The sequence below is a fragment of the Mauremys reevesii genome, linkage group 1 (assembly GCF_016161935.1).
Source record: "Mauremys reevesii isolate NIE-2019 linkage group 1, ASM1616193v1, whole genome shotgun sequence".
In the NCBI taxonomy this organism is placed as follows: domain Eukaryota; kingdom Metazoa; phylum Chordata; order Testudines; family Geoemydidae; genus Mauremys; species Mauremys reevesii.
Window position 1 is genome coordinate 278,512,860 of NC_052623.1, and position 23,948 is coordinate 278,536,807.

At 46.9% G+C, this 23,948-nt stretch overlaps 1 protein-coding gene across 4 annotated transcripts in view; it reads left to right on the forward strand.

Annotated features, from left to right (window-relative positions):
- The window catches only part of NTN4 (netrin 4), a 182,360-nt gene extending 178,325 nt beyond the window's left edge, over positions 1 to 4,035 (forward strand). For 2 of the 4 annotated variants that reach the window (XM_039495456.1, XM_039495439.1), the window contains exon 10: positions 1,985 to 4,034. In XM_039495456.1, the coding sequence (XP_039351390.1) occupies positions 1,985 to 2,121 (137 nt within the window). In that variant the 3' untranslated portion in view covers positions 2,122 to 4,034. Of the gene's footprint in view, positions 1 to 1,984 lie in introns of all 4 variants that reach the window. The other 2 variants (XM_039495448.1, XM_039495465.1) reach the window with 2 other exon arrangements.
- The last annotated feature ends 19,913 nt before the right edge of the window (positions 4,036 to 23,948 follow it).

A 23,948-nucleotide genomic window follows, 5' to 3' on the forward strand; every position in this document is an offset into this window, starting at 1 on the left:
GCCATACTGTAATATGTATCCTGTGTTTACCTTACAGAAAGATGACTGTGTGTGCCCAAAAACTCAGATGTAACAGATAGTAAATTGTATCAAATTATATAAATATCTGTATCCCCTTTACTTGTGGAGTTGATACTTTTAAAATAGCCTTCCCCTGTTAAACAAAATACTGCCTACATTGGGCTAAATCCTCAGCTGTGCGTAGGGAGTTATAGGTGGCAAAGATGGCTCTAAGCCAGCTTTCTCTTGTCCAGATCATGAGGCTGGCTGGGACAAGTTAGAGCACCCACACCCTACCATGCTCGGGGAGCCAGAAGAGTCTAGTGCAGAGGCCACTATTCCATATTTACAGTAGCTGTGGCTGTCCATTACTCTGTGTTTGTACAGCCCCTAGCACAATGAGGTCCTGAGCTTGGCTGGGGCCTGAGGGTGCTATCATAATATAAATAATAATAATCATCACCATCCCCTGACTCCAGGGGGGTCCTCAGCTGCCCATCTAGGACAGCTTTCAGATTCCTGTGTGCCCTCAGGATCTGGCCCAGCGTTTCTTCACATAACTTGCAGCCTTATATGAAACATCTAGGGCCTCATTCTGCCCCCCACTGGCCTTGACTCAACAAGGTACTCAGAAAGCATGTGCCTAACTTGAAGCATGTGAGTCATCGCACTGACTTCGATGGGACTGCTCCCGTGTTTAAAGTCAGGCACATGCTCAAGCACCTTCTTGAATCAGTGCCAGTGCCAGTAATCTGGTATAAATTAAGCAATTCCACTGCAGTGAACAGAGTTACACCTGTGTAAAATCTGGTGAGTTGAGAATCAGGCCTGTGGCATCAAAAGCATGTGATGGAGCCATGTACCAGGATTCTGTGTCACTGCTTTTCACTGGATTGTGGAAGCATCTAGAATTCAGGCAAGATTTTTGAAGGACACTGCTAACATATCTCTGAAATGTCTGGGTGAGGCAGAATTTAATGAAGCACGTTTTGGTTTGAATGCAAGCCCTCAGGCACCCTCCAGGTGCTCATTCCAGTTCTTCTAATAGCCCCATTGCCTCATTGGAGTGTCTCATAGCTAATTGTGTTCCTACAGGCATTTAACCTGCAGCTGTAGATTTCCATGACAGGATAGGAATATATATGAAAATTGCCTTACTGATCTGCAGCAGATCCTGTATTTTTAAATAGCTAAAACTCATTAGATAAATTCAGTATCGGAGAGAACAACTGCTTTGCTAGGTTACATTATTCTAATCTGTTTACATTATGAGCCTTAATTCACTTTTAACCCTAGAGCTAAAAATAATGTTGTGGAAATATTTACATGATCTTCCCCTTTAGTGCCATCCTTATGACATGTGTATACACACACACACACATAGACAAGTTATACACATGCCGTGCCAACTTTGCATGGACAACTGGGGCTCAACAGGAATGAAATCTGCCCCTGTGCAGAAGAAGGTCAACCTGTGTTGTGCAGGAGGTCAGACTAGATGATCATAATGGTCCCTTCTGACCTTAAAGTCTATGAGTCTGTGAGGCCTGTGGATCATTTATGTCCCACATGTGCCCTAATCTGAGGATTTAAGTGGGGTCTGAGTGATGCATAAACCTTATGCTGGCTGCGCAGGAGTAAATGTAACCCAGCAACTTCTGTTAAGTCTGTAAACAGAGGGAATGAAAATGAGCACCTTTTACCCAGCACCCTCTCCTCCTCTATCTCCACTGCTCTTCCCACATGCTACTTGTCTATATAGTGTGAGTCACCACCAGATTCAGAGCTTGACAACAACATCTCATGCAGATCTCACTGTCAGTTGGGCCACAGGGCTGACTTTGATGCATCTCTCTATATAGACAATATTCCTACACAAATGTAGGGTTTTTTTCTTCAGAATATCTACTTATATTAACTTTCAGTGTAGATACCTTTTAAAGCATTCTGCCATACAAACCCTGACTGCTTTGATGATTTACAGGCTTGGAATACCTTGTAGCAGGGCATGAGGAAGTACGGACTGGGAGACTGATAGTCAATATGAAAAGTTTTGTCCACCAGTGGAAATCAGCTCTTGGAAGAAAAGTCTTGGAGATTTTAAAAAGAGACTGCAACTAGAAATGCACGAACAGGTAGGACATTTCTTTATGCACAAAATGCAAACTTCACAGACAGAAGACCTCTGAAATGAAAACTGGAATGTAAGAAAATAGTTCCCAATGTGTAGCGTGGTGTTCCAATTCATAGACTCTGTCTAGTTTAACCCTTCCTGGTCAATGTTCATGTACTCTCCTGGATCTTCTTTGGAAGGGTGCTCATATGAGCCAATGTTACATTAAAAAAATGTAGGGTCTGATTCTCATCTCACATACCTAAGTGTAATTCTGAAGTAACTCCACAGAAGTCAGTGAAGTTACACCACTATAAAATTGGCATAAATGAGAGGAAAATCATGCCCATAAACTAAAGAGGATGGACAAAAAAATTGCTTCCAGTTACGCCAGTGTAAATCCTGACTAACTTCAGTGAAGTTGAGGGAGTTCCCTGTATTTACACTGCTGTACAATGGCTGAGTGTATGTCTTGACTGCAGTGATTAGGAGTGATTGGGGCTCAGGCCAAAGTACAAAACTAGCTTTAATTCCCATAGCTTGGATCCTGGAGCAGTGAAGCTGCAGCAGCTCATGCTTCAGCACAGGCTGTACAAACCTGTCTGCAACCCTGGATTTGCAGGGCTAACGACACTAAAGCCTGCACTGCTGTGGTGTCACTGCTCCAGTACCTGAGCTAGCGAGATTAAAGCCAGCTTGGGTACATCAGTTCAAACTGCGGTCACATCCCATGATTGCAGTATAGCCAGACTCTAAAATCAGACTTTGGCCCACTACTTATAACAGTTTTCTATAGAACTGGCAACACTGTTTGTGTCAGTGGGAGAGCTCTGTTGGCAACACGTCATTTGCAATTACTCTGTAATAGCACAAGGTCTGATTAGGATGTGCCATCATCAAAAACAGTTGTGCACTGCATGCTTTTAAAGGATTTAAGTTAGGGCCAAATTGTCTTTTCACTTACACCAGTGTGAACCTGTTGAAGTCAATGGAATGACTCTGTTTTTACACAGGCATAACTAAGAGCCAAATCCAGCCCTTTATCAGCAATGTTGTTTTACTAAAGAGGTGCAGCGTATGTGAAGTTTTGTCCACAAAGTGTTAAAACTGATCCTATCCAAATGTAAATATTTCATTGTATAAAGCACTTTACTACCTGCTGCTTCATGGTGTGGCAAGTTTAATTTTGTTGGAGAGAAAAGGGGGTGAAATTGGCCTACAAACAACAGCACTCCAGAAGACCCCTAAATGTGGACATTAATGATATAAAGGGAATAGTCCTCTTTGGTCTTGGCACTGACCTCTCAGAGAATCCAAGGATGCAATCTGAAAGATAATGTACTTGCACTGAAGTCCCAATTTCAGACTGGATTTTGAACCCGATGGGTATTGACTATAATGACTTCTCAAACAACATAGAGAACAAGAGACTAAGAAGCAAGAATGCAATTGCCAGAGGCTAAGAACTCTGCCTGCGGACAAAGAGATGGACTTGTTAAGTGAAAAGGACTCTGTTTCACATATCACATCCCCGTAATTCATGGCGGACCTAGAGCTTATTTTATTTTCGATGTTAGTATTTAAAACTGAACATTAAATTTGTTTTCCCCTGTGTTTTTATTTACAGTATATATGGCCATTTTCCAGTTTGCCACCAATTTATGGGACATATCTGTTATTGCCATTCCCAACACTAGATTATACCTTTTCTGTAACTCATCTTTAAACTTCAGTACATAGAGTGTATTCTGTTCATGAGCATGAGGGGGAAAAATAGGAGGCACTGCAATGCCATAAAAATCACAAGTCTGCCAATCTGCTTCACAAATGTATTTCTCTTTCAGGGTCGTGTTGGCTCACAAAAATTATACTATTTTGGTAATTTGTTTTTATATCTCATGTATGTAATAAATATGATATGATTTCAGCAGCCTCTTCGCTCACTCCCATTTACATCTCTAGTAATATTGTTCTGACACCCACAATGCAAGGAAAAAAGAAAGCCATTGTACAGCAGAATTTTATTCTCTTTGATGAAATTCAGCCCTTGTGCAAAGAATCAGCACAAGGCCTAAGTACTAGGTAACTCACGTTTTTGTCCTATTTTGAGGGGTCTCAAAGGTAGGCCCTCTGCACAGGGGTGATTTCATCCTTAATGTCTTTAGACTTGGCCAGAATCTGGTACTCACAGAAAAGCAGAGTGGCTACACATGAATATCAGGTCAATGATGATCCAAATCATGCTAATCCATTGCTAATCCATTGTCCCTCCAGCTCTCATTTGAAACTGAAAAGGGAAGATGCTGTGGGAAATTAAAACCAAACCGAAGGCCTACAGCTAACAAAACAAAACAAAAGTAAAATAATTCACAGGTGCTGAAAAGGAATGGCCAGAAGGCACAGGTGGTGAACTACTCTATAGGTAACACTTACTCTTAGATATGCACATCCTGGGTGTACTCTGTTAATCAGTAACCAAGGGGTTAATTATCTCGCAGTGGCACTGATTTCTCTCCTTCCAGTTCTTCTCTAATGGAAAAAACATAGAGGACTGGGGACAGGAGAGACCATATTCTACCCTTGTGAGACTGGGTTTGCCTCACCGTGGAAGAAGTAGGAGTTTTAGCTTCCGGACCCCAGGGAGATCTGCATGGATCTTTGAGTGGGGGAAGATCCATGCAGACATACGGGGATTTCACACCAACTCTAGAGCTCTCTTCACCCTTCTGGCCCTCTTGCCCATGAAACCCCATTCCGGCTTCCAGGGGCGGCTCTAGGAATTCCATCGCCCCAAGCACGGCGGCACGCCGCGGGGGGCGTGCTGGCAGTCGCCGGTCCCGCGGCTCCGGGGGACCTCTTGCAGACGTGCCTGCGGAGGGTCCACTAGTCCCGCGGCTCCGGTGGAGCATCCGCAGGCATGCCTGCAGGAGGTCCACCGGAGCCGTGGGACCAGCGGACCCTCCGCAGTCATGCCTGCGGGAGGTCCACTGGAGCCGCGGGACCAGCGGACCCTCCGCAGTCATGCCTGCGGGAGGTCCACCGGAGCCGCCTGCCGCCTTCCCGGCAAAATGCCGCCCCAAGCGCACGCTTGGTGCGCTGGGGTTTGGAGCCGGCCCTGCCGGCTCAAAAGGAAAAGCAACAGAGCCTCAAACTATATTAGATTTTCTCCAGATTCTCTGAGCATTGGTGGGGGAATGATATAATTTTCCTTGGCCTGCCCCCTTCCTGCACAGAGCTGACCACATGGTCCAGAACAGGGACCAACAGTCAGAGCCACAGAGGCTATTGAACCTTCTCTTCCGCAGAGGCAGGAGAGATATATGTGCAGAGACTACCTCCACCCCCAGATCAACATAGAATGAACTGGCCTAGTTTATGCACAGGGACTCAGTTAAACACAGTGCAGATTGCTGTGTTCATAGTGGCTCGAGGTCTTTGGTCGCAGTAAACGGGGCACTATTGCAAATGACAATCAAACCAGCTCTTGTAGGTCTCATTAGTTAGTCTGGAGACAACTATGCCAATAAGCAACTTGACAGCACCTGCAGAAGAGGGCTGTGGTTTCAGAGCAGGTGAGGCTGATGGTCAGATCTCTTTTATCCTTTGAAATCCATTTTTATGCTTAAGGAAAAGCACAACATTTCATTAAAGGTGTCCAGTAACTAATTACTATATTTACGTAGTAGTGGTACAGCATTGTAAGTCTTCACTAGCCAACCTGCTTAAATCTCTAAAGTGAATTAGAATGAGCTGGAGAGGCAGAATCTGCTATGGGAAGAGAGAGGTCTGCTTACAATGTATTATCTGGGCCTGTGATTGAGGCAGTCCACCCATGATGGCAGGGCAGGATTTACTTTTTAGGGAAGATAGTTAGCTTTCCCTGTGCCTGCTTCTTCCTTAATATTTGCACACACATCAGTTATAGCACAGAATTTCTGTAAAATGCATATAAGGGTCCCCGAGAGACAAGGTGGGTGAGGGAATATCTTCTATTGGTCAACTTCTGTTGGTGAGTGAGATATGTTTTTGAGCTTACATGGAGCTTTTCTCCAGGTCCAGAATATCTTCAGTCTCTGGATCTTTGTTGATTGGACTAGGCTTTTGACAGGATTACAAATGTTTCTACTTCTACCCCCAGCCTCCATTTCCCCTCCCAGCTCCCACCTTCCTTTCTCATTACTATGACATCATGCCCAATGTGCTTTCACATCTATTCTCCACTCAACTTGCTGCTTCTGTCCTATCATCCCATTGGAACGGTAAGTATTAGGTGACTGGGTGGCCCAGGAGATTGATAATGGCTTACAGAACAGTTCCCTTTGAGGTCACCTGTTTAAATCCAGCATTGAGCCTCCTTCGCCTTGTGCCTCATCAACAGGCACCAGCCACGACTGCACTCCTGGTGCTTGTGAATACAAGAAGTCGAGAGAACATGGGTCCACAAGACTGCATCCCCTCTGCACAAGCCAGAGGTGTTGACTGGCCATAGACAGGAGTGCCTATTCCTTAAAGAGTGACAGAGTGGCCATAGTGACTTTCATGCTTAGGAGATCCTGGAGGTCCCCAGTAATGGCCTGTGGCTTTGTGCCCCCACTTCGGTTAGCTATCCTCACTGTCGTAGTAAAAGTCCAGTGGCTCTTCCCCATTGTGAGCCCAGCCCTGCTCCCACCGAAGCCATTAGCAAAACTCCCATTGACTTAGGGTGACCATATTTCCCAAAAGGAAAACAGGACACTGCTCAGGGCTGGCCCGACCCCCTCCCACCCCCTGGCGCGGGGCTGGCCTGAGCTCCACCACTCAGGGCTGGGGTTGACAGACTGAGCCCCACCACCTGGGGCTGGAGCTGAAGCCTGAGCCCCACTGCCCATAGCTGATAGCCCAAATCCCTCCCCCCCACGTGGGGCTTGCCTAAGCCCCTCCTGCCCCCAGTGCAAGGCTGGCCTGAGCTCTGCCGCCAGGGGCTGGGGCTGACAACCCAAAGCCCGGCACCTGGCATTGCTGGTTGCCCCCTGAACGTTCTTCCCCCCCTTTTTTGGCAAAACTGGGCATTTTGTCCCATTTATTCTTGACAACAATGATCAGTTGGCAAGAGCAAACGAATGGGAACGAATGCCTAGTTTTGCCAAAAAAACGGGACGTCCGGGACAGAGCTTAAAAATGATTGACGTCAAGGGGTGCAAGATCAAACCACGTGTCTGTCTCAGCTGTTTGAAAGGTTGCTGACCCCTGCCCTCAGCCACAGAACGTGCAAGTTTTATTAGTGAGGGAGGCATGTGTGTAGCACTGGCTTCATGTACTGGGCTCCAGCCTCTGCTGCACCCTGTGTTTGCTGGGCACAGCAGAGGAGGGGAGCCACAAAAGAGCCCGCGGTAGTGCCCTGATCCTGAGCACAACCAGGAACCAGTTCAGCCCCTAGCCTACTTTAGCCCAGCTTTGGGGCTGCTCTGAAATATGTCCCACGTTCAGCAGCCCCCAAGGGTCTGTCGGTCAGCTGGTGATTGTAAGAGGACAGTGTGTTCTGGCCATGTCCCTTCCTCCTCCCAGCATGCTCTGTACACCAGGACTGAAAGGGGGTGGTATAAGGGCAGCTAGACCAGCTTTGTATCACCTAAGGAGTTCCCCTGCCCCTGTGGAATTACCCATTTGGATGTTCAGTCTCAGCTAAATGGCCCCCTTGTGCCATGGGAATTGTGGGAAGAATCTACAACAGGGCTCAGGATTGAGCCGACTGGGTGAGCTTCTCAAATAAACATGATTCTTGTTCCAACGACCCATCACTCACAGTGGAGGAACATGATCTGCCATTTGCAATGGAAAATTACAGGCATATTTTCATATAATTACATTAGTGGGCTAATTCTTCTGGGATGTGACCATGTTACTGAAAATGATGGAACATTTGGCACTACAAAACTGTCTAAATATAAATCCAGGCTGGGTCTGGAGAAATATAACTTTGGAACAAATATCTACAGTGTATTTTTTACATCATTTATTTTTAGTTATCCTATTTACTTCCATATCAACAGTAGCTAGTTAAAAAAAATCTCAAAAATGTCCAGTGGCTGCTCCCACAGCGGCTGATAAGCAGCTAAGGACGATGGCAGTCTCTAGGGTTTCTCTTCTGGTGTGTTGATTTTTCAATGACAATACGTTCTAAAATCTAACCTTGCCCAGAGGTCAAAGCTACTTACAGCTTCTTTCCCACAGTTCAGCATGAAAATATTTATGAATTCACTTAATTGCTTCCAGGAAGGGGAGGGCTGCCCTGAGAAAAACAGGCTGAAAGATATACTATATATGGGAAAACGTCATGACATATTGAAAATATTACCATGATCTATAGATGAAAGCACCAAGATTTCTGTTTTCTTGCCCCACCTCTGCCATTAACATGCTGTGTGACTTTGTGCAACTGCCTTGTTCTGCCTCTCCATCACTTAAGTGCCCATCTATATAATAATGATCCTTGGCCATTTCACAGATGTGTTGTTAGGCTCAGTTCACACATGTAAACAGAGAAATACCGCACTGTACCTGCTTTGCAGCAACCCGTAGTTTAAGCCATTTCCAATATTTTCTTGGATACTTTCTCAATATTCCAGTAGAACAGGCAGAAAATATAATGAGGAAGGCAGCAATCCCTAGTGGCCTCTTTGACCCTGAGCTCCACTGCCTCACATCAGTAATAGTTTCTTCTCAACAAACTATGACGTTATTCCAACCCTACATGTTGCACCCGTATTTACAGTATTTTCTTCTTCAAGTGGATGCTTAGTATACATATTTAATTCTTAAGCACATTTATTTCTTAAGTACAAGGCCAGAATTTTAAATCAGTTCTCTTCATTTTGGAAGTCTTGCTGCCAAAAGTCATCACTTTAACACATCAACTCTTGACGGAGGGAGGTGGGGAAATATTTTCTGAAACTGAGAATCAATGCGAGCTCCATGAATCGATTAGCTGTGTGCATGTGTAGGAATGCAGCCCTCACCTTTCACTTGGAGATCAAACGCATCAGGCACAAAAGCCAGCTAGCCCCTTCCAGCCGAAGGCTTGAGACTCACTGTGTGTTTCAACAGCGCACAGCCAAGAGAGAGATCAAAATAAAGTAACTGTTCACTAGGCTGACAAGTTCTGATGTTTAAAAGACTGGTAGATAAAGCTTGCTGCCTCCATCACCCTGCTTAGTGTGTATGCACCATGCCCATGTATCATCTCTATATGGGTCAATGCCAGAGGTATTGTAAACTTACATCTTTCAAATATGCAGCTGTAGAAAAATTAAACATAGCTGCCATTCATAGGCTCTGGTTCTCCTCTCATTGGTGTGAATCAGGAGTAACTAAGGACCAGATCTTCTACCTAAGGTGCTTATGTAGCCCCCATTAATGTAAAATTTGAGCACGTCCCAATCATTATTTATCTTTATCTGCATATGACCCCTGTGAGGTAGGGAAGTACCATTTTACAGATGGGGAACTGAGGCACAGAGATGCTAAAGTTGGGAATCCACAAAGGTACTTACATTTAGGTGCCCAAGTTCCAGTTTTGACTCCACTGTGATCAACAAAACTCCCTCCAAACCCTGTGCATGCCTAAACTCACTCAGGGCCTAAGCTCGAGCAAGAAGAGTTCCCTAGGTGTCTAGGTTTTTCTTCTTCGGGTGCTTGTTCATGTCCATTCCAATCAGATGCACACAGGTGCACGGCAGCCAGAAACTTTTCCCCTAGTAGCCTCTGTCGGGTCGGCCTGGGCGCCCCCTGGAGTTGCGCCTTCATGGTGCTCAATAGAGAGCCCTGCCGACCTGCCACCCCCTCAGTTCCTTCTTACCGCCGGTGACGGTTAGCTGTAACAACCTGTTGCTCTTGCTTTGCAAACATGTTTGGGCAGTGTATTCCACTCTTAGTATTTAGAGTTAGTTCTCAGTAGTTTACTAGTGTTAGTTTAGTATTAGTAGTTAGGTCATAAGTTTCATTTCGGGGGTTCCCCTCACCAACATTCCCCCGGCACCGGAGTATGCCCCAGTCCCCGGGGAGGGGTTCAAACTGCAAGGACTATGGAAAAATTATGCCTAAAAGTGATCTGCACTCTTCCATCTGACACAGGGTCAGCAGAATCCACACACGGCACCTCCTCATCGGTGCTCAGTGCTCCAGCACCAACGATGCATGAGCTAGCCCAAATCGCCTTCCAGCCCAGACCGGCCTTTTGAGGGTGTGGTCAAGGACGGTGCACCAGGACAAGAACTGGCTCTACCCAGCCTTACCTTTTCGTTCCGACTGTCCCCTTTCTACCGAGCATGGTCCCGTAGCACCTCGGACTGCTGGGTGCTCCGCACGGTAGAGAGGGAATACACCATCCAATTCTATGCCCTCCTGCCCTTCCACCCCCCTTCCCCATCCCTCTTCAGGGACCCCTCTCACAAGCAACTCCTTATACAAGAGGTGCACTTGCTCCTATCACTAGGGGCAATGGAAGAGGTTCATCAGGAGCAGAAGGGCAAAGGCTGCTATTCCCGATACTTCCTAATACCGAAAGCCAAAGGAGGACTCAGGCACATCCTAGACCTGCGAGAACTCAACAAGTTGATGAAGAAGCTCACGTTCCACATGGTCTCTTTGGCCTCCATCATCCAGGAGACTGGTATGCCACCCTCAACTTGAAGGACGCATACTTTCACATAGCAATAATTCTGTCCCACAGAAAATACCTCAGGTTTGTGGTGAACAACACCCACTACCAGTTCACAGTCCTCACATTCGGCCTGTCAACGGCACCTCGAGTGTTTACTAAGTGCATTGCAGTCGTGGCTGCATTCCTGTGCAAGCAACATATACGGGTGTTCCCGTACCTTGATGACTGGCTCATCAAGGGCCACTCCAGGTCTCAAGTGGAGGCACAAGTCAACTTCATAAGAACAATGTTCAACAAACTGGGCCTCCTTCTGAACAAGGAGAAATCAACACTGTCCCCGGTTCAGAGGAGAGTTATAGGGGCAGTGCTGGACTCAACACAAGCCGGGCATACCTCCCGGAAGCAAGGGTTTGGTCTCTCAGCAACATCATACAAGGTCTCAGGCAGTTCCCCACCACCACAGCAAGGAATTGCCTGAAACTCCTGGGACACATGGTGGCTTGTACCTACGTAGTACAGCATGCCAGACTCAGACTTCGACCTCTTCAGTCGTGGCTAATGTTAGTGTATCGGCCAGTTCGGAACAGCTTGGACAAGATTGTAACCCTGCCTCGCCTGGTACTCAACTCACTCTTGTGGTGGCTCAACTCACAGGTAGTGTGTGCAGGGGGTCCCCTTCACCAGCCCTCAGCCATCTCTTTCTCTCTAGTGACAGACGCATCAGCCTTGGGCTGGGGAGCACATCTGGGAGACCTCAGGACACAAGGCCTCTGGTCTCAGGCGGAACTTGCTCTCCACATCAATGTCAGAGAGCTGAGAGAAGTCTGCCTGGCATGCCAGACTTTCCAAGCCCACTTGGCAGGGAGATGTGTATCAGTTATGACAGACAACACTACGGCGGTTTTATATCAACAAACAGGGGTGTGCACACCAGTGTTCCCTCTAATTTTTCCCACCCGTGTGCGGAATGAATTTTGTTATGTGCACCAATATGGAGGTGATGTGTCACACATCACCTTCATATTGGGACACATAACAAAATTCATGTGGTGGGGCTGAGGAATTCTTGTGGGAGGGGGCTCAGGGCTGGGGCAGAGGGTTGGGGTGCAGGGGTGTGAGGGCTGTGGCTGGCGGTGCGGGCTCTGGGGTGGGGCAGGGATGAGGGGCTCAGAGCTGGGGCAGAAGATTGGGGGTGCAGCGGGGTGAGGGCTCTGGCTGGGGGTGTGGGCTCTGGGGTGGGGCCAGGGATGAGGGGCTCAGGGCGGGAGCAGAGGGTTGGGTGCAGGGGGTACAGGCTCCGGCTGGGGGTGCAGGCTCTGGGCTGGGGCCAGGGATGAGGGCCTTGGGGTGAAGGAGGGTGTTCCGGTGCTATGGCAGGGAGAAAGGACTCCCCCCCCGCCCATGCTCTCTCCCTGCAGCAGCACCTGGACTGGTGGGGGAGAGGTGCCTGTCCCTGCTGGGGGAGCTGTGGGGCTGGGGCTGCAGGATAGCCGCCCCTCCCCTGACCCCAGCAGGTCCATGCCAGGGGCGGGCCACACCTGGGCCCGATCTGGCCACACCTGGGTCCATGCCGCTCTGACCTGGGCACACGATCTGGTCACAGCTGGGTCTGAGCTGCAGGGTAAGTTGGGGCTAGGAGAGGACACCCCTCCTGTGGCAGGTTGGGAGCCGGGATAGGTGGGAGTTGGGGGAGGGGTGCCTAAGCACCTGCATGGCACTAAATAGGCTGCTGCGTGGACATGCCGCCACGCAGCTTACAGGGAACTTAGGTGCACGCGCTTCTCCCCTGTGCCAGGAAGCCCTCATGCTGTGGAACGTCTGTGTAGAGCATTCAATACATCTGCAAGCATCATACCTCCCCAGATGCATTTCCACCTATCCCTCTCATCCACAAGGTGCTCCTCAAGGTACGGAGGGAGCAAGCCTCGGTCATATTGATAGCTCCAGCCTAGCCCCACCAGCACTGGTACACATCACTCCTGGAAATGTCCATGAAAGCTCCAGTCAACTTGCCGCCCTTCCCGGACTTACTAACACAGGATCACAGCCCTCTCCAACACCCAAATCTCAAGTCGCTGCACCTAATGGTGTAGAAACTCCATGGCTGAACCCGATGGAGCTCTCCTGCTCAGACCCAGTTAGACAAGTCCTCGTTGGCAGTAGGAAACCTTCCATGAGGGTCACCTACCCCTTGCCTAGTGGAAGAGATTTTCAATCTGGTCTGTGCAGCACAGTTTGTCCCCAACGCTCGCCTCTGTACCGCTTATACTGGACTACCGTCCCCATCTCAAGCAGCAGAGGTTGTCCATGTTGTCAGTGAGGGTCCACTTGGCTGCCATCTTGGCCTTCCACTCAGGCACAGAGGTCCAGTCGGTCTTTGCCAACCCTATGGTCAGCTGTTTCCTGAAAGGTCTCGACAGGCTATACCCACATATCCGACAGCCTGTCCTGGCTTGGGACCTCAACTTGGTCCTTTCCAGACTCCTGGGTCTGCCCTTTGAACCACTGGTGATGTGCTCCCTGCTGTATCTCTCATACAAGGTGGTGTTTCTGGTAGCAATAACCTTAGCCAGGAGGGTGTCTGAGCTCAAGGTCCTAGCATCAGAGCCTCCTTACACAGTGTTCTATAAGGACAACGTTCAGCTCAGACCTGATCCCGCTTTCCTCTCGAAGGTTGTGTCCCAGTTTCACATCAACCAGGACATCTTCCTCCCAGTGTTCTATCCTAAGCCGCACGCCAGTGCCAGGGAGCAGAGGCTTCACTTGTTGGACGTCCGCAAAGCGCTAGCCTTCTACATTGAAATAACGAAACCGTTCCAGAAGTCCATTCAACTGTTTGTGGCAGTGGCAGACAGAATGAAGGGTCTTCCAGTCTCCTCTCAACGAATTTCATCATGGATCACGTCCTGCATCCAAGAGTGCTACAATCTGGCAGGTGTGCCTGTTCCCCTGATAACTGCGCATTCCACCAGAGCTCGGCCTCTTCAACGGCATTCCTGGCACAGGTTCCCACCCAGGAAATCTGCAGAGTAGCGACATGGTCCTCCAATCACACTTTCACAATGCACTATGTGATCATCCAGCAGGCCAGAGACGACGTGGCCTCTGGAAGAGCAGTGCTTCAATCAGCAGACAACTCCGACCCCACCTCCTGAACTTGGGCTTGTGAGTCACCTGATTGGAATGGACATGAACAAGCACTCAGAGAAGAAAAAATGGTCACTCATCTTCTCGTAACTGTTGTTCTTCGAGATGTGTTGTTCATGTCCATTCCAATACCCACCTTCCTACCCCTCTGTCAGAGTAGCTGGCAAGAAGGAACTGAGGGGGTGGCAGGTCAGCAGGGCTCTATATTGAGCGCCATGAAGGCACGACTCCAGGGGGCGCCCAGGCCAACCCGAGAGGTGCTGCTAGGAGAAAAGTTTCTGGCTGCCGTGCACGCAGCGTGCACACACCTGATTGGAATGGACATGAACAACACGTCTTGAAGAACAACAGTTACGAGAAGGTAAGTAACCATTTCTTTCCTCAGCGCATGCGCACTGCTGCCTCCCTCTAGGCGTGTGGGTGCCTCTCTCCTGCTTAAACCCCAGAGCTACTCACAGACCAGAGAAGATAAGTGTTCATCCGCCCTAAGCTGCATGTAAGGCCTGATACAGTAGGTGGCCTTTGAGTACACCTGAGAGGTGGCAGCTCCCTATTCAAATCCCTTCTCCGCATTAGGCTTGGGGGGATGACTTCTGCATCCCAGGTAAGTACCTAAACCTCACTACAGGTTATAAGGGAGGGCTCCTCCCCTGCCCCCAGCTGTTTTGTTTTGGGCCCCACACACGCCTTAAGCAGCCGAATGCTTATCTTGCCCCTCTCCCCCCCCCCCCGTGCAGCACAATGTGGGGCGGCACTAACTTGCCTGGGCAGAACTAGCTCTCAAGGGCTGTTTAGAGCAGGTGGGGATAACTGGAGTTCAGCAGCAGTCCAGCCAGGCGCCCTGCCCTGCCATAATGCCAACGTGCCCCTGACACCAGGGGCTGCAGAGTGACACAAAAGGGACAGAGCAGGGCGAAGGATCTGGCCCATATGGGTGTAAAGCTAGTGCATGAGAGATCCAGCCTATCCAGTACATATACACTGCTAAGGAAGAGACACACTTCAGCAGGTGAGCGTGAAGCCATTGTTTCAGGTTTGTCCTGTTTTCTAATAAAGAATAGAAGTGATTCGAATAACAGTTGCTTGTGCTATCAGGCACCTGCCAGAGTTCACCTGTCAAACCCTCACATGCGCCTTTCCTCACTAATGTAAACATTTTAGACTCAAGGAGAAACCCATCACATGAAATTTTCAAATATGCCCAAGCAGGGCTGCCCAGAGCGGGGGGCAAGTGGGGCAATTTGCCCCAGGCCCTGCAGGGGCCCCCATAAGAATATAGTATTCTATAGTATTGCAACTCTATTTATGGAAGGGGACCCCGAAATTGCTTTACCCCGGGCCCCCTGAATACTCTGGGCAACCCTGTGCCCAAGTGATTTAGGCACTTAGCTCCCATTGGGTTTCAGTGGCAGGTAGGAGCCCAACTCCTTTGAAATTCACTTCCTCCCACAACTAATTGCTTGTTTCTGATGTCTTACATTTATAATTAGACCTACTTATTCATTTAGGAGCCTTGATTTTGATGCTCCACAAAAAAATATTTGCATCCAGAAACACTGTGAGAACAGTCTGACTTGTTGGGCATTGGAGCATTTCCAGTTCTGGTCACAGATGGAAACAGGAAGTTAGCCTACCCCACCCACACCCTGATAAAGTCAGCTGAACATTTCAGCACTCTGAAAAAGTTTAAATTTGATTTTGCTTCAAAAACTGGGAGAAGATTGGATGGTTGGCTATTCTGTCAGCTTTTATTTTTTATTTAGTCCTAGCTGAGATAAAAACATGCATCCAGTAAAACTATTGGGTTGGATCTTGGTCACACACTGGTTTTACTGACCTCAGTGGAATTGCCCCTGATTTATACTGACATAAGTGAAATCAGAATCAGGCCCATCTGATTTAAACAGAATAAGGAGACACAACCAAAAATGTATCTCTATACCATACATAAACCTTAATACTACTTAGTTCCTGTATACACTTTCCAAAGGAAGGCAGTATTCCCTTCTATGGATTAACCTTTTGTGGGCCTGCCGCAAACATATTTGTGGGCCCCCATGGGGGGCAATGGGGCATGGCACAGAGGAAGGGGGGGGCCAGTCCCCAGAGCTAGGGGCCGGCTGAGAGCAATGGGGCACAGTGCAGCAGGGGCAACCCCCACTCCACCCAGCCCAGTGCGAGGGCACTGTTTACAAACCAGCAGCTGCCAGATACACACTGGCCCACCTGGCTCTGTGCTGCAGGCATGACCCTTCCACTTGGAGGTGGGCCCGCCCCACACCGCCCTTTCCCCTCTCCAGGCCCAGCACCCACCCTAGCTCCCTATGCCCAGCGCCCCCCTGCCCAGATACCCCCCTCACAAGCAGTACTTCAAGTAGTATCATCCCACTTTACACAGGGAAAGACCAAATCACAGAGAGATGAAGTGACCTATCCAAGGTCACACGCAGCTCTGTGGCAGAGAGGGAACAAAATCAAGGTCTCCTGCCTCTCAGTCCAGTGCTGTAGACTCTAAACCCCACTGCATCTCTCCCTGACTTTGGAATACTGGAACTCACTCGGGCTACCAGCCAAATATTTGCTTGGTCAAACGTACCTGGTCTATAATTTCCAGATATTATATCGTTACTGTTCCTCAGGTTCCCTTGCTAAAAAATGGGGAGAATAAGGCTTACCCACCTTTGTAAAGTGCTTTGAGATCTACAGATGAAAACTGTGTCGATGCCAAGCATTATATCATTATCACTATGCAGTCTCTTCTTCACCTTTACTCTGTGCTAGTGACTGTTTAACTTGGACATGTTAAAAGCAATAACCACCAAATTCTTTTGAGCAAAAAGCATTTATAATTGGATAATGGCCACAAAGCGCCAACTGCTTGGTTGCCGAATGCCTGAAGGAAACCACTAGAATTTTTCCACCCACAGACCTATTATGAAACTGACAAGGTCTTGCTCTATGCAATTCCCATTAATTTTACTGCTGGGGTTCAAGATTTATGACAGCTTTGTTGGACGCTCATGTGTTAGACAGGTATTGTTACATGCCAGTTTAACCCATGGAGCAGCCATGGGTTGAGCTCCACAAACGACTGCATCCCAGTCAAGTCACAGCAGCTCTGGAAGTCTCACCTGCTTGGGTATAAGAAAATAATAAGTTACAATAATACAAAATTCCATTCTTGCTTTCAGCCCTTAGGGAAGTCACACTGCATTCCAAAGTACAGGAATCAGAATTACTCAACAGTAAGGACACTTTCTCAAACAGTATACGAACTTAATCCCTGAAAATACTTTAATGCCTGATGGATCATATACACTATGTGTGTACTCTGCCTATCATATAAACTGCACCATCCATGAGTTGGAAAAAGTCAAACGGATTCTGTACATTATCCTGGCACACAGAAACATGACCACTGGGAAAAACAAACTCTCACTCATCTTCATTTCATAATCTGCAATATTATTTGTTAAAAAAAAGTTAAAATGGTATCAACTATGAAGAAAATGAATACATCAAATAAAAAATGGTTGTGCAAGTGTCTTCATCTCTGCAGCTCTTGCCATATTAAACAGCCTCTGGTATCTGTCCACTTTCTAGCTCATATCAAATCTCAACTTAGATCATTTCTTCTTTGCCTTCTAACTTGTTTTGTCCTCTGCTATTCTTTTGGATTTGACCTTTGTAGCTTTATTTATCGCTGCAAAGTATTTGGAGACACAGTGTGTATGAGGGCACAATGCAAAATAAAATTGCATTGTTTTCTAACTGAGGTGCAGTTATGAAAAACATGGCTTACGAGTATGTTTGCTGATGGGCTTTGCAGGTAAATCACAATGACTCTGTGACGTCACTATGCTGATGCAACAGCCTCATTATTATTTGTCTGACAGTAGAGTCTAGCGGCCCAGCTAAGATTGCTGCTCTGTTGTGCTAGGTGCTATTCCATCACATAGTAACAGACAGTCCATTCCCCAAAGAAGGTCTGATCTAAATACACAAGGTGGGAGAAATGGCACAGAGAGCTTATGTGATTTGTCAAAGGTGACTCAGGAAGTCAGTGGGAAGAGTAGGACCCCCGCAACTCTCACTCCAGTGCCCTAAACATAAGACCATCCTTCCTCTCTGATCTCCTACCCATTCCAACAGATTATATATTTTTTCAAGCCCTTTCTGCTCCATAAGCCTTACATTTTTCAATAGTACCTAGCAGCCTAGTAGCTAAGTGCTGAACAGGTAATTGAGGGCCAGATCCAAAGTCTATTGACAGCAAGGGGAGTCGTTCCATTGATTTCAGTGGGCTTTGGATCAGGCTCAAAGATCTGTAAAGCATTGGCCAAAGCACAGTCCAGGATGGATTCTGTTATTTTTCCTTCCCTATTTCTTCTCTTGCTTTGGGTTTTTTTTTCCCCCTCCTATAAAAGGGGTGAATGACAATCTTCCTATCTGTATAGATGCCTCTAAAAATGTGAAGGCTGGTCCATTGTTTGTGCACAGTCATGTATTAAATCCTAAAAACAGAGACACGCTGGATCCTACTAGCTGTGGCTCAGTGATTTTATTCTCATGACCATCAGGCAGCTGAGCATTGACCTCAGGTCCACTCCTCTCCTCAGCACCTCTTGGGTAAACACCACAATAATAATGGCAATAAAGGTGTATTAAAGACCATTCCTTTTGTTCAAGTCAGGGAAATGAATTGGTCAATTAGCTTAAACTTAACATAATTCATAGGACAAAGATTCCTGCCAAGGAATCCACCTTAATCAATTCTGTTACCCATCATAAACCAAGAAATGACCTTCAAGTATTAATACCCAGACAATACACCATTTGTGTGTTTTCTAATTAGCATATTGCTGTGTTGCTGCACATTCCCGTAGGTTACATTGTTTTCCATCGTATTCCAAATCACACTATGTGCGTCCCAGGAATTCAGTTGATTAATCTGACCTTGTCTCATCTATGAAAAAACCATAGATGTTATTTTTTGACATATCTAATGTCCCTTAATGTTATTTTTTCTTTGGTGTTCTCTTATAACAATGATTACTTTATTAAGCACTGGGAACAAATTACAACAGTAGGCCATTGTGCTAAGTATTGGCAAACAAAATATTTTTGTAAAATGTAAGAGGCATGCAGTAAAAGCCACTCTGACTTTGTCCCATATATTATGCAGCGAAAAAAGACTGATTACTCAGAAGTACGTAAACTGACGCCACAAACAAAACAATTAAACAGTCAATAAAACCCTCAGCCTGACTTTAGTTACTTAGGTCCAAAAGCTGGGAGTCCTCTTGGAGCTTCAGCAACTTCCGGATGTTATGGTAGCAGCTTGTGAGAAAGACACGTTTATATCACTGATGCTTGACCAGAATGGTACGACCTTTTCCCTCTGATGCTGACCTTCCTAAAGTGGTCCACACAAAAGTCACCTCAGGTCTGGATTACTGACATGTGCTCTACATGGGGCTAATCTTAAGACCATCAGAAACCTCAGCTGGAGCAAAATGCAGCTGCCCATTTGTAATGGAGCATTTCCTGTTGTGAGCACGTTACACCTATGACCTGTGGCTTCCAGTTTCATTTCTGGGTACAATTCCAGGTAACAATGTTAGCCGTGAGGTTCTCAGCCTGGGGCCCATGACTTCCAGAAGGTTATAGCTAAACAGGAGGTAGGTCCCAGGTAGAAGGGAGGGGATCCTGATATGGAAGAGGTTAAGAACCACTGTATTAACCTATACCATTTTAAGCAATCTCGGTGTTAATAGTAGAGGTAAGTATATTAACAATGCCCATATTATCACTATGCGCACATTTAGGAAAAAATATCTTTCCAGTGCTGTGACATAATAACCTAGAAGAAGTTTGTATTGAGCAGTTTAAACATTCAGCACCTGATCCTGAGATGTGTTGAGCTGCTGTAACTCCCATTGATTCCAGTTCCAAATCGTCAAAGCATTTTATGTGTCCAATGTAGCATCTTGAAAGTTTGCAGTGCAAGAGTTGGAAGCATTTTCTCACCATACACAAACCCAAACTGTCTGGAGGCAGGAAGCAGCCAGATCCCGTTTCTGTTCTCACTTACATGGGAGTGAATCTGGAGTAGTTCTAATAATTATAATAGCTTTGATGGAGTTCATCTGGACGTGCATCCAGGTAGCTGAGAGCAGAATTGAGCTCCTTGTGCTCTGGACCATGCTATGGTTCTGGAGGGCTAATTGTAAGTTTCTACCAGGCACTCTGCAGGAGGTATGGAACGTGCATAAATTGCCCTGCTATTTGCATTTAAAGAATTAATAAAAATTCCCTGTTTGTCGGAAAGCTTCCGTGAAGTTTATAACCTTGACGTTTTTATCACCTCCTGGTTGTTTTTCCCCTTTCTGACCAACCAAACCAATACAAATCAGTATTTTAAAGTATGCAGTTACCAATCTGCTACTAGAACTATGTAGTTCTCCGGCCACCAAACTACACAGCAGGTGAAACAAACAATAAAGAACAAGGGAAAGAATTCACTGCACCCATATTAGCCTTTAGGACACCCATATTAATTACTGCTATTTAAAGGAGAACATTTTCCCTTTAAGCAAATAGCTTGTTGGGAACAAAAAGGTCAAAACTGAATTTTATTGTAGTGATGTAATACCAAAGAGACAGGTCAAAAGGGAGGGGCTTACCTAAGTGCCCTAGTTGTCAGAGGTGCTGAAATGAAGGGGAGCTACTGAGGCTCAGCAAGTCTATAAATCTCGACACATATTTAGTTATCTGGAAGTGGGTTTAAGGCCACAGTTCTGCAGATACTGAGGACTTCAGAGGGAGCATGCTTAGCTCCTGTTAAAGCTAATGAGAGCTGATGGCAGGCAGCACTCTTTGGAAGCACTCAGCATCTTGCAGGCTGTGGCCCTAAGCAGGGGCGGCTCTAGCAATTGCGCCGCCCCAAGCAGGGCGGCATGCCGCAGGGGGCGCTCTGGTGGTCGCCAGTCCCGCGGCTCCGGTGGACCTCCTGCAGACGTGCCTGCGGAGGGTCCGCTGGTCTCGTGGCTCGGGTGGACCTCCCGCAGACACGCCTGCGGCTGCTCCATCCGAGCCGCGGGACCAGACCAGACCCTCCGCAGGCATGCGGGAGGTCCACCGGAGCCGCCTGCCGCCCTCCTGCCGACATGCCGCCCCAAGCGCGCGCTTGGCGCGCTGGGGTCTAGAGCCGGCCCTGGCCCTAAGGGACCAATTTTCAAAGGTACATCGGTGCCTAAAGATGCAGATAGGTGCTTAGTGGGCTTTTCAAAAGCTCCTGACCTGCTTAGGTGCCCAACTCCCATTGACTTCAATGAGAGTCAGGTGTCTAACCTCCATTAGGTATGTTTGAAAATCCTACTAGGTGCCTATCTGCATCTTTAGGTGCCCAAATACCTTTGAAAATCTGCCCATTGGTGCCTAACTGTAGGCACATCCTTTGAAATCTTCGGTCACCAGTTCTCATACACTGACTACTCACATTAGTTCTCCATCTTTAACCAAACTAGTGAAAAAGGACCCTATACATTTTGCCAATGTAAATTACTTTCCGTGCCACCCAGAAAATACACTCCTTCCTTCCCTCATGTCTCTCGGAATTTGTGAGCAGATTCAGAAACTTTTGTATTTCTCTCTTTCCTGGGAAATGTTAGCATCAATTCTGGTGTGGTCATTTCACGTTTTTTAATTTCATCTGCATACCATTATCCTGAGACCTTGGTGAACCAGGAAATCAAAGTCTTCCTTCAGGGTGGTGTTGGACGTTTGCAATCTGATGTGAGAGAGTAGCATAGAAACAGATTTAACTTTGGCTATTTTAACTCACATTTAACATTATTAAAGTTGCCTGTTGATGAAGAGACTTGAATCTAAACAAGCCAATCGCAATCATTGTACAATAATAAGCATTCCCAAATGGTTTGGCTCAACATGCAGGCACAGGTGTTCTCTCTGCAGAGCACTGATTACATATCCACAGGCAACATCTGTGGGGGACGAAGCACATTGAAAGTGTCTGAGTTCAACCTTGAGGAAAAAATTCCACATGCGCCAAAATGAAAATCACTTTGCTTTGAAGACTGAGGTCAGGAAGGATTTCAGTGTGATTATCATAGGCACCATGACCTCTGTTTTAACTGCTTATGTGTTACAGCAGAGGAGTGCATTGTGCTGGTGGTGCTTCCTCCTCGAGTGCTCTTGCTTTATAACAACCACCAAAATTGAATGTGCCTGAAGTCTGGCATAAACTGGCTCACTTCATGGCAAAAAGTTAACTAAGGCAAAGAGTTGCTTCTCCCCCTCTTTTAATTGAATCTGCTTATTGGGCCACTCAGTGAATTCCTGTGGGAAATCTCTACCTGAATAGACTCACAATAAGCCTAAGCCCAAACCCAAACAAAACAAAAAGATTGTTATGCTTTAGGAGTCTCAGAAACCCATTTCAACTGTATCTAAACAAAATGGTGTGAAGCATTGCTGTGCAACAATATCACTTGGAACTGTGATAGGCCTCACAAGCTAAGCAGAGTCAGGACCTCACCTCAGTTAGTGAGGTGCGTGTGAGGAGCTGGGAGCAAGAGGTGCACAAGAAGCTGAGAGTGGGAAGGTGTACTGCTGGAGGACTGAGAAGTACAAGCGTTAACAGATATCAGGAGGAAGGTCCTGTGGTGAGGATAAAGAAGATGTTGGGAGGAGGCCCTGGGGAAGTACCCCAGGGAGTTGTAGCTGTCACGCAACTGATACAGGAGATGGTGTAGACAGCTGCTATCCACATGGCCCCTGGGCCAGAACCCGGAGTAGAGGGTGGGCCCGGGTTCCCCTCAACCCCCAACTCCCTATTTGATATAAGAGGAGTTGACCTGGACTGTGGGTCCCACCAGAGGGAGCCAGCAGAGACTGTGGGGATTATTCTCCTCCTTTTCCCCATGCTGGCCAGTGATGAGGTTAGCTGAGTGAACAGCAGGTTTGAGCCACTGGCCAAAAGTGGCCAAACTGAGGGCTGCCAGGAATCAATGAGGCAAGCAAATCCACCAATAGGCGCAGGACCCACCAAGGCAGAGGAGGAACTTTGTCACAATGATTACATTTGGTAGCTACAAAATGAAATCATGACCTCAAAGGCAGAAATAGCCATGTGGTTCCTGTGTACTTTCCTGGCCTGCAGCAATACACCTTGGGCTGTGGTCTTACTAGGCTGCAAGTTAAAGATTCTTCAAAGGGAGGTTTGCTCAAAAAGGGTGACAGAATTTAGCCCTATACATGGGCCATTCAGTTCCACTGTAAATGGACAGCAGGCCTTAATTCTCATCTCCAAAACACGGGCCTACAGGAATCACAATGCTTTACAGGGCATGTAAGGACCACAGTCAGACAGATTAGACTTATTTCACAATTCCGGACACTTCCCAGAATAGCAGCTTGCCTTCAATATGGACTGTAACTCACTTCTGACAGTGAAAAAGTAACAACGCACTTGGAAAAGTACCAGTATCTTTGACCCAATGAACACCTGAATCTCTGAAATATCTCCTCTCACCAGCAATTTAAATATATGGGACAAGAACAGCAAAGTAAAATAGCCTCTACTTTTAAGATTTTAAATCAGTGCCTATGAATCCTTTCTAAATGCCTTTAAAAAAACAGGCATTTATCACTGAAGGAGAATGTTATTTTATTTATTTCAATTTAAAATATACAAAAAAGCCTTATCCCAGACTCTAATGGCCATAACAAAATATTAGAAATACAATCCATGACAATAAGATGCAGCAGAAAACCATTTTAATAATATAGAAAACCAGCAACAGAACCCACCCGGCTAGATGCTCTGTTTCTTTCTACACAGAAGGGAACAAAAAATCCCCATACGCCAGTAGCCCTAGAATCCCCTACCCACCCATGTGCCTCAGTGATTCCCAAAATCCTGCCTAAAAGATGAGCTTTTCAGCATGCCTAGAGAAAGGGAGAAAACCCTGTCAGCAGCTTCCTTGCTGTAAACCACAGGCACTCCAGCTAAAACCATGCCACTCA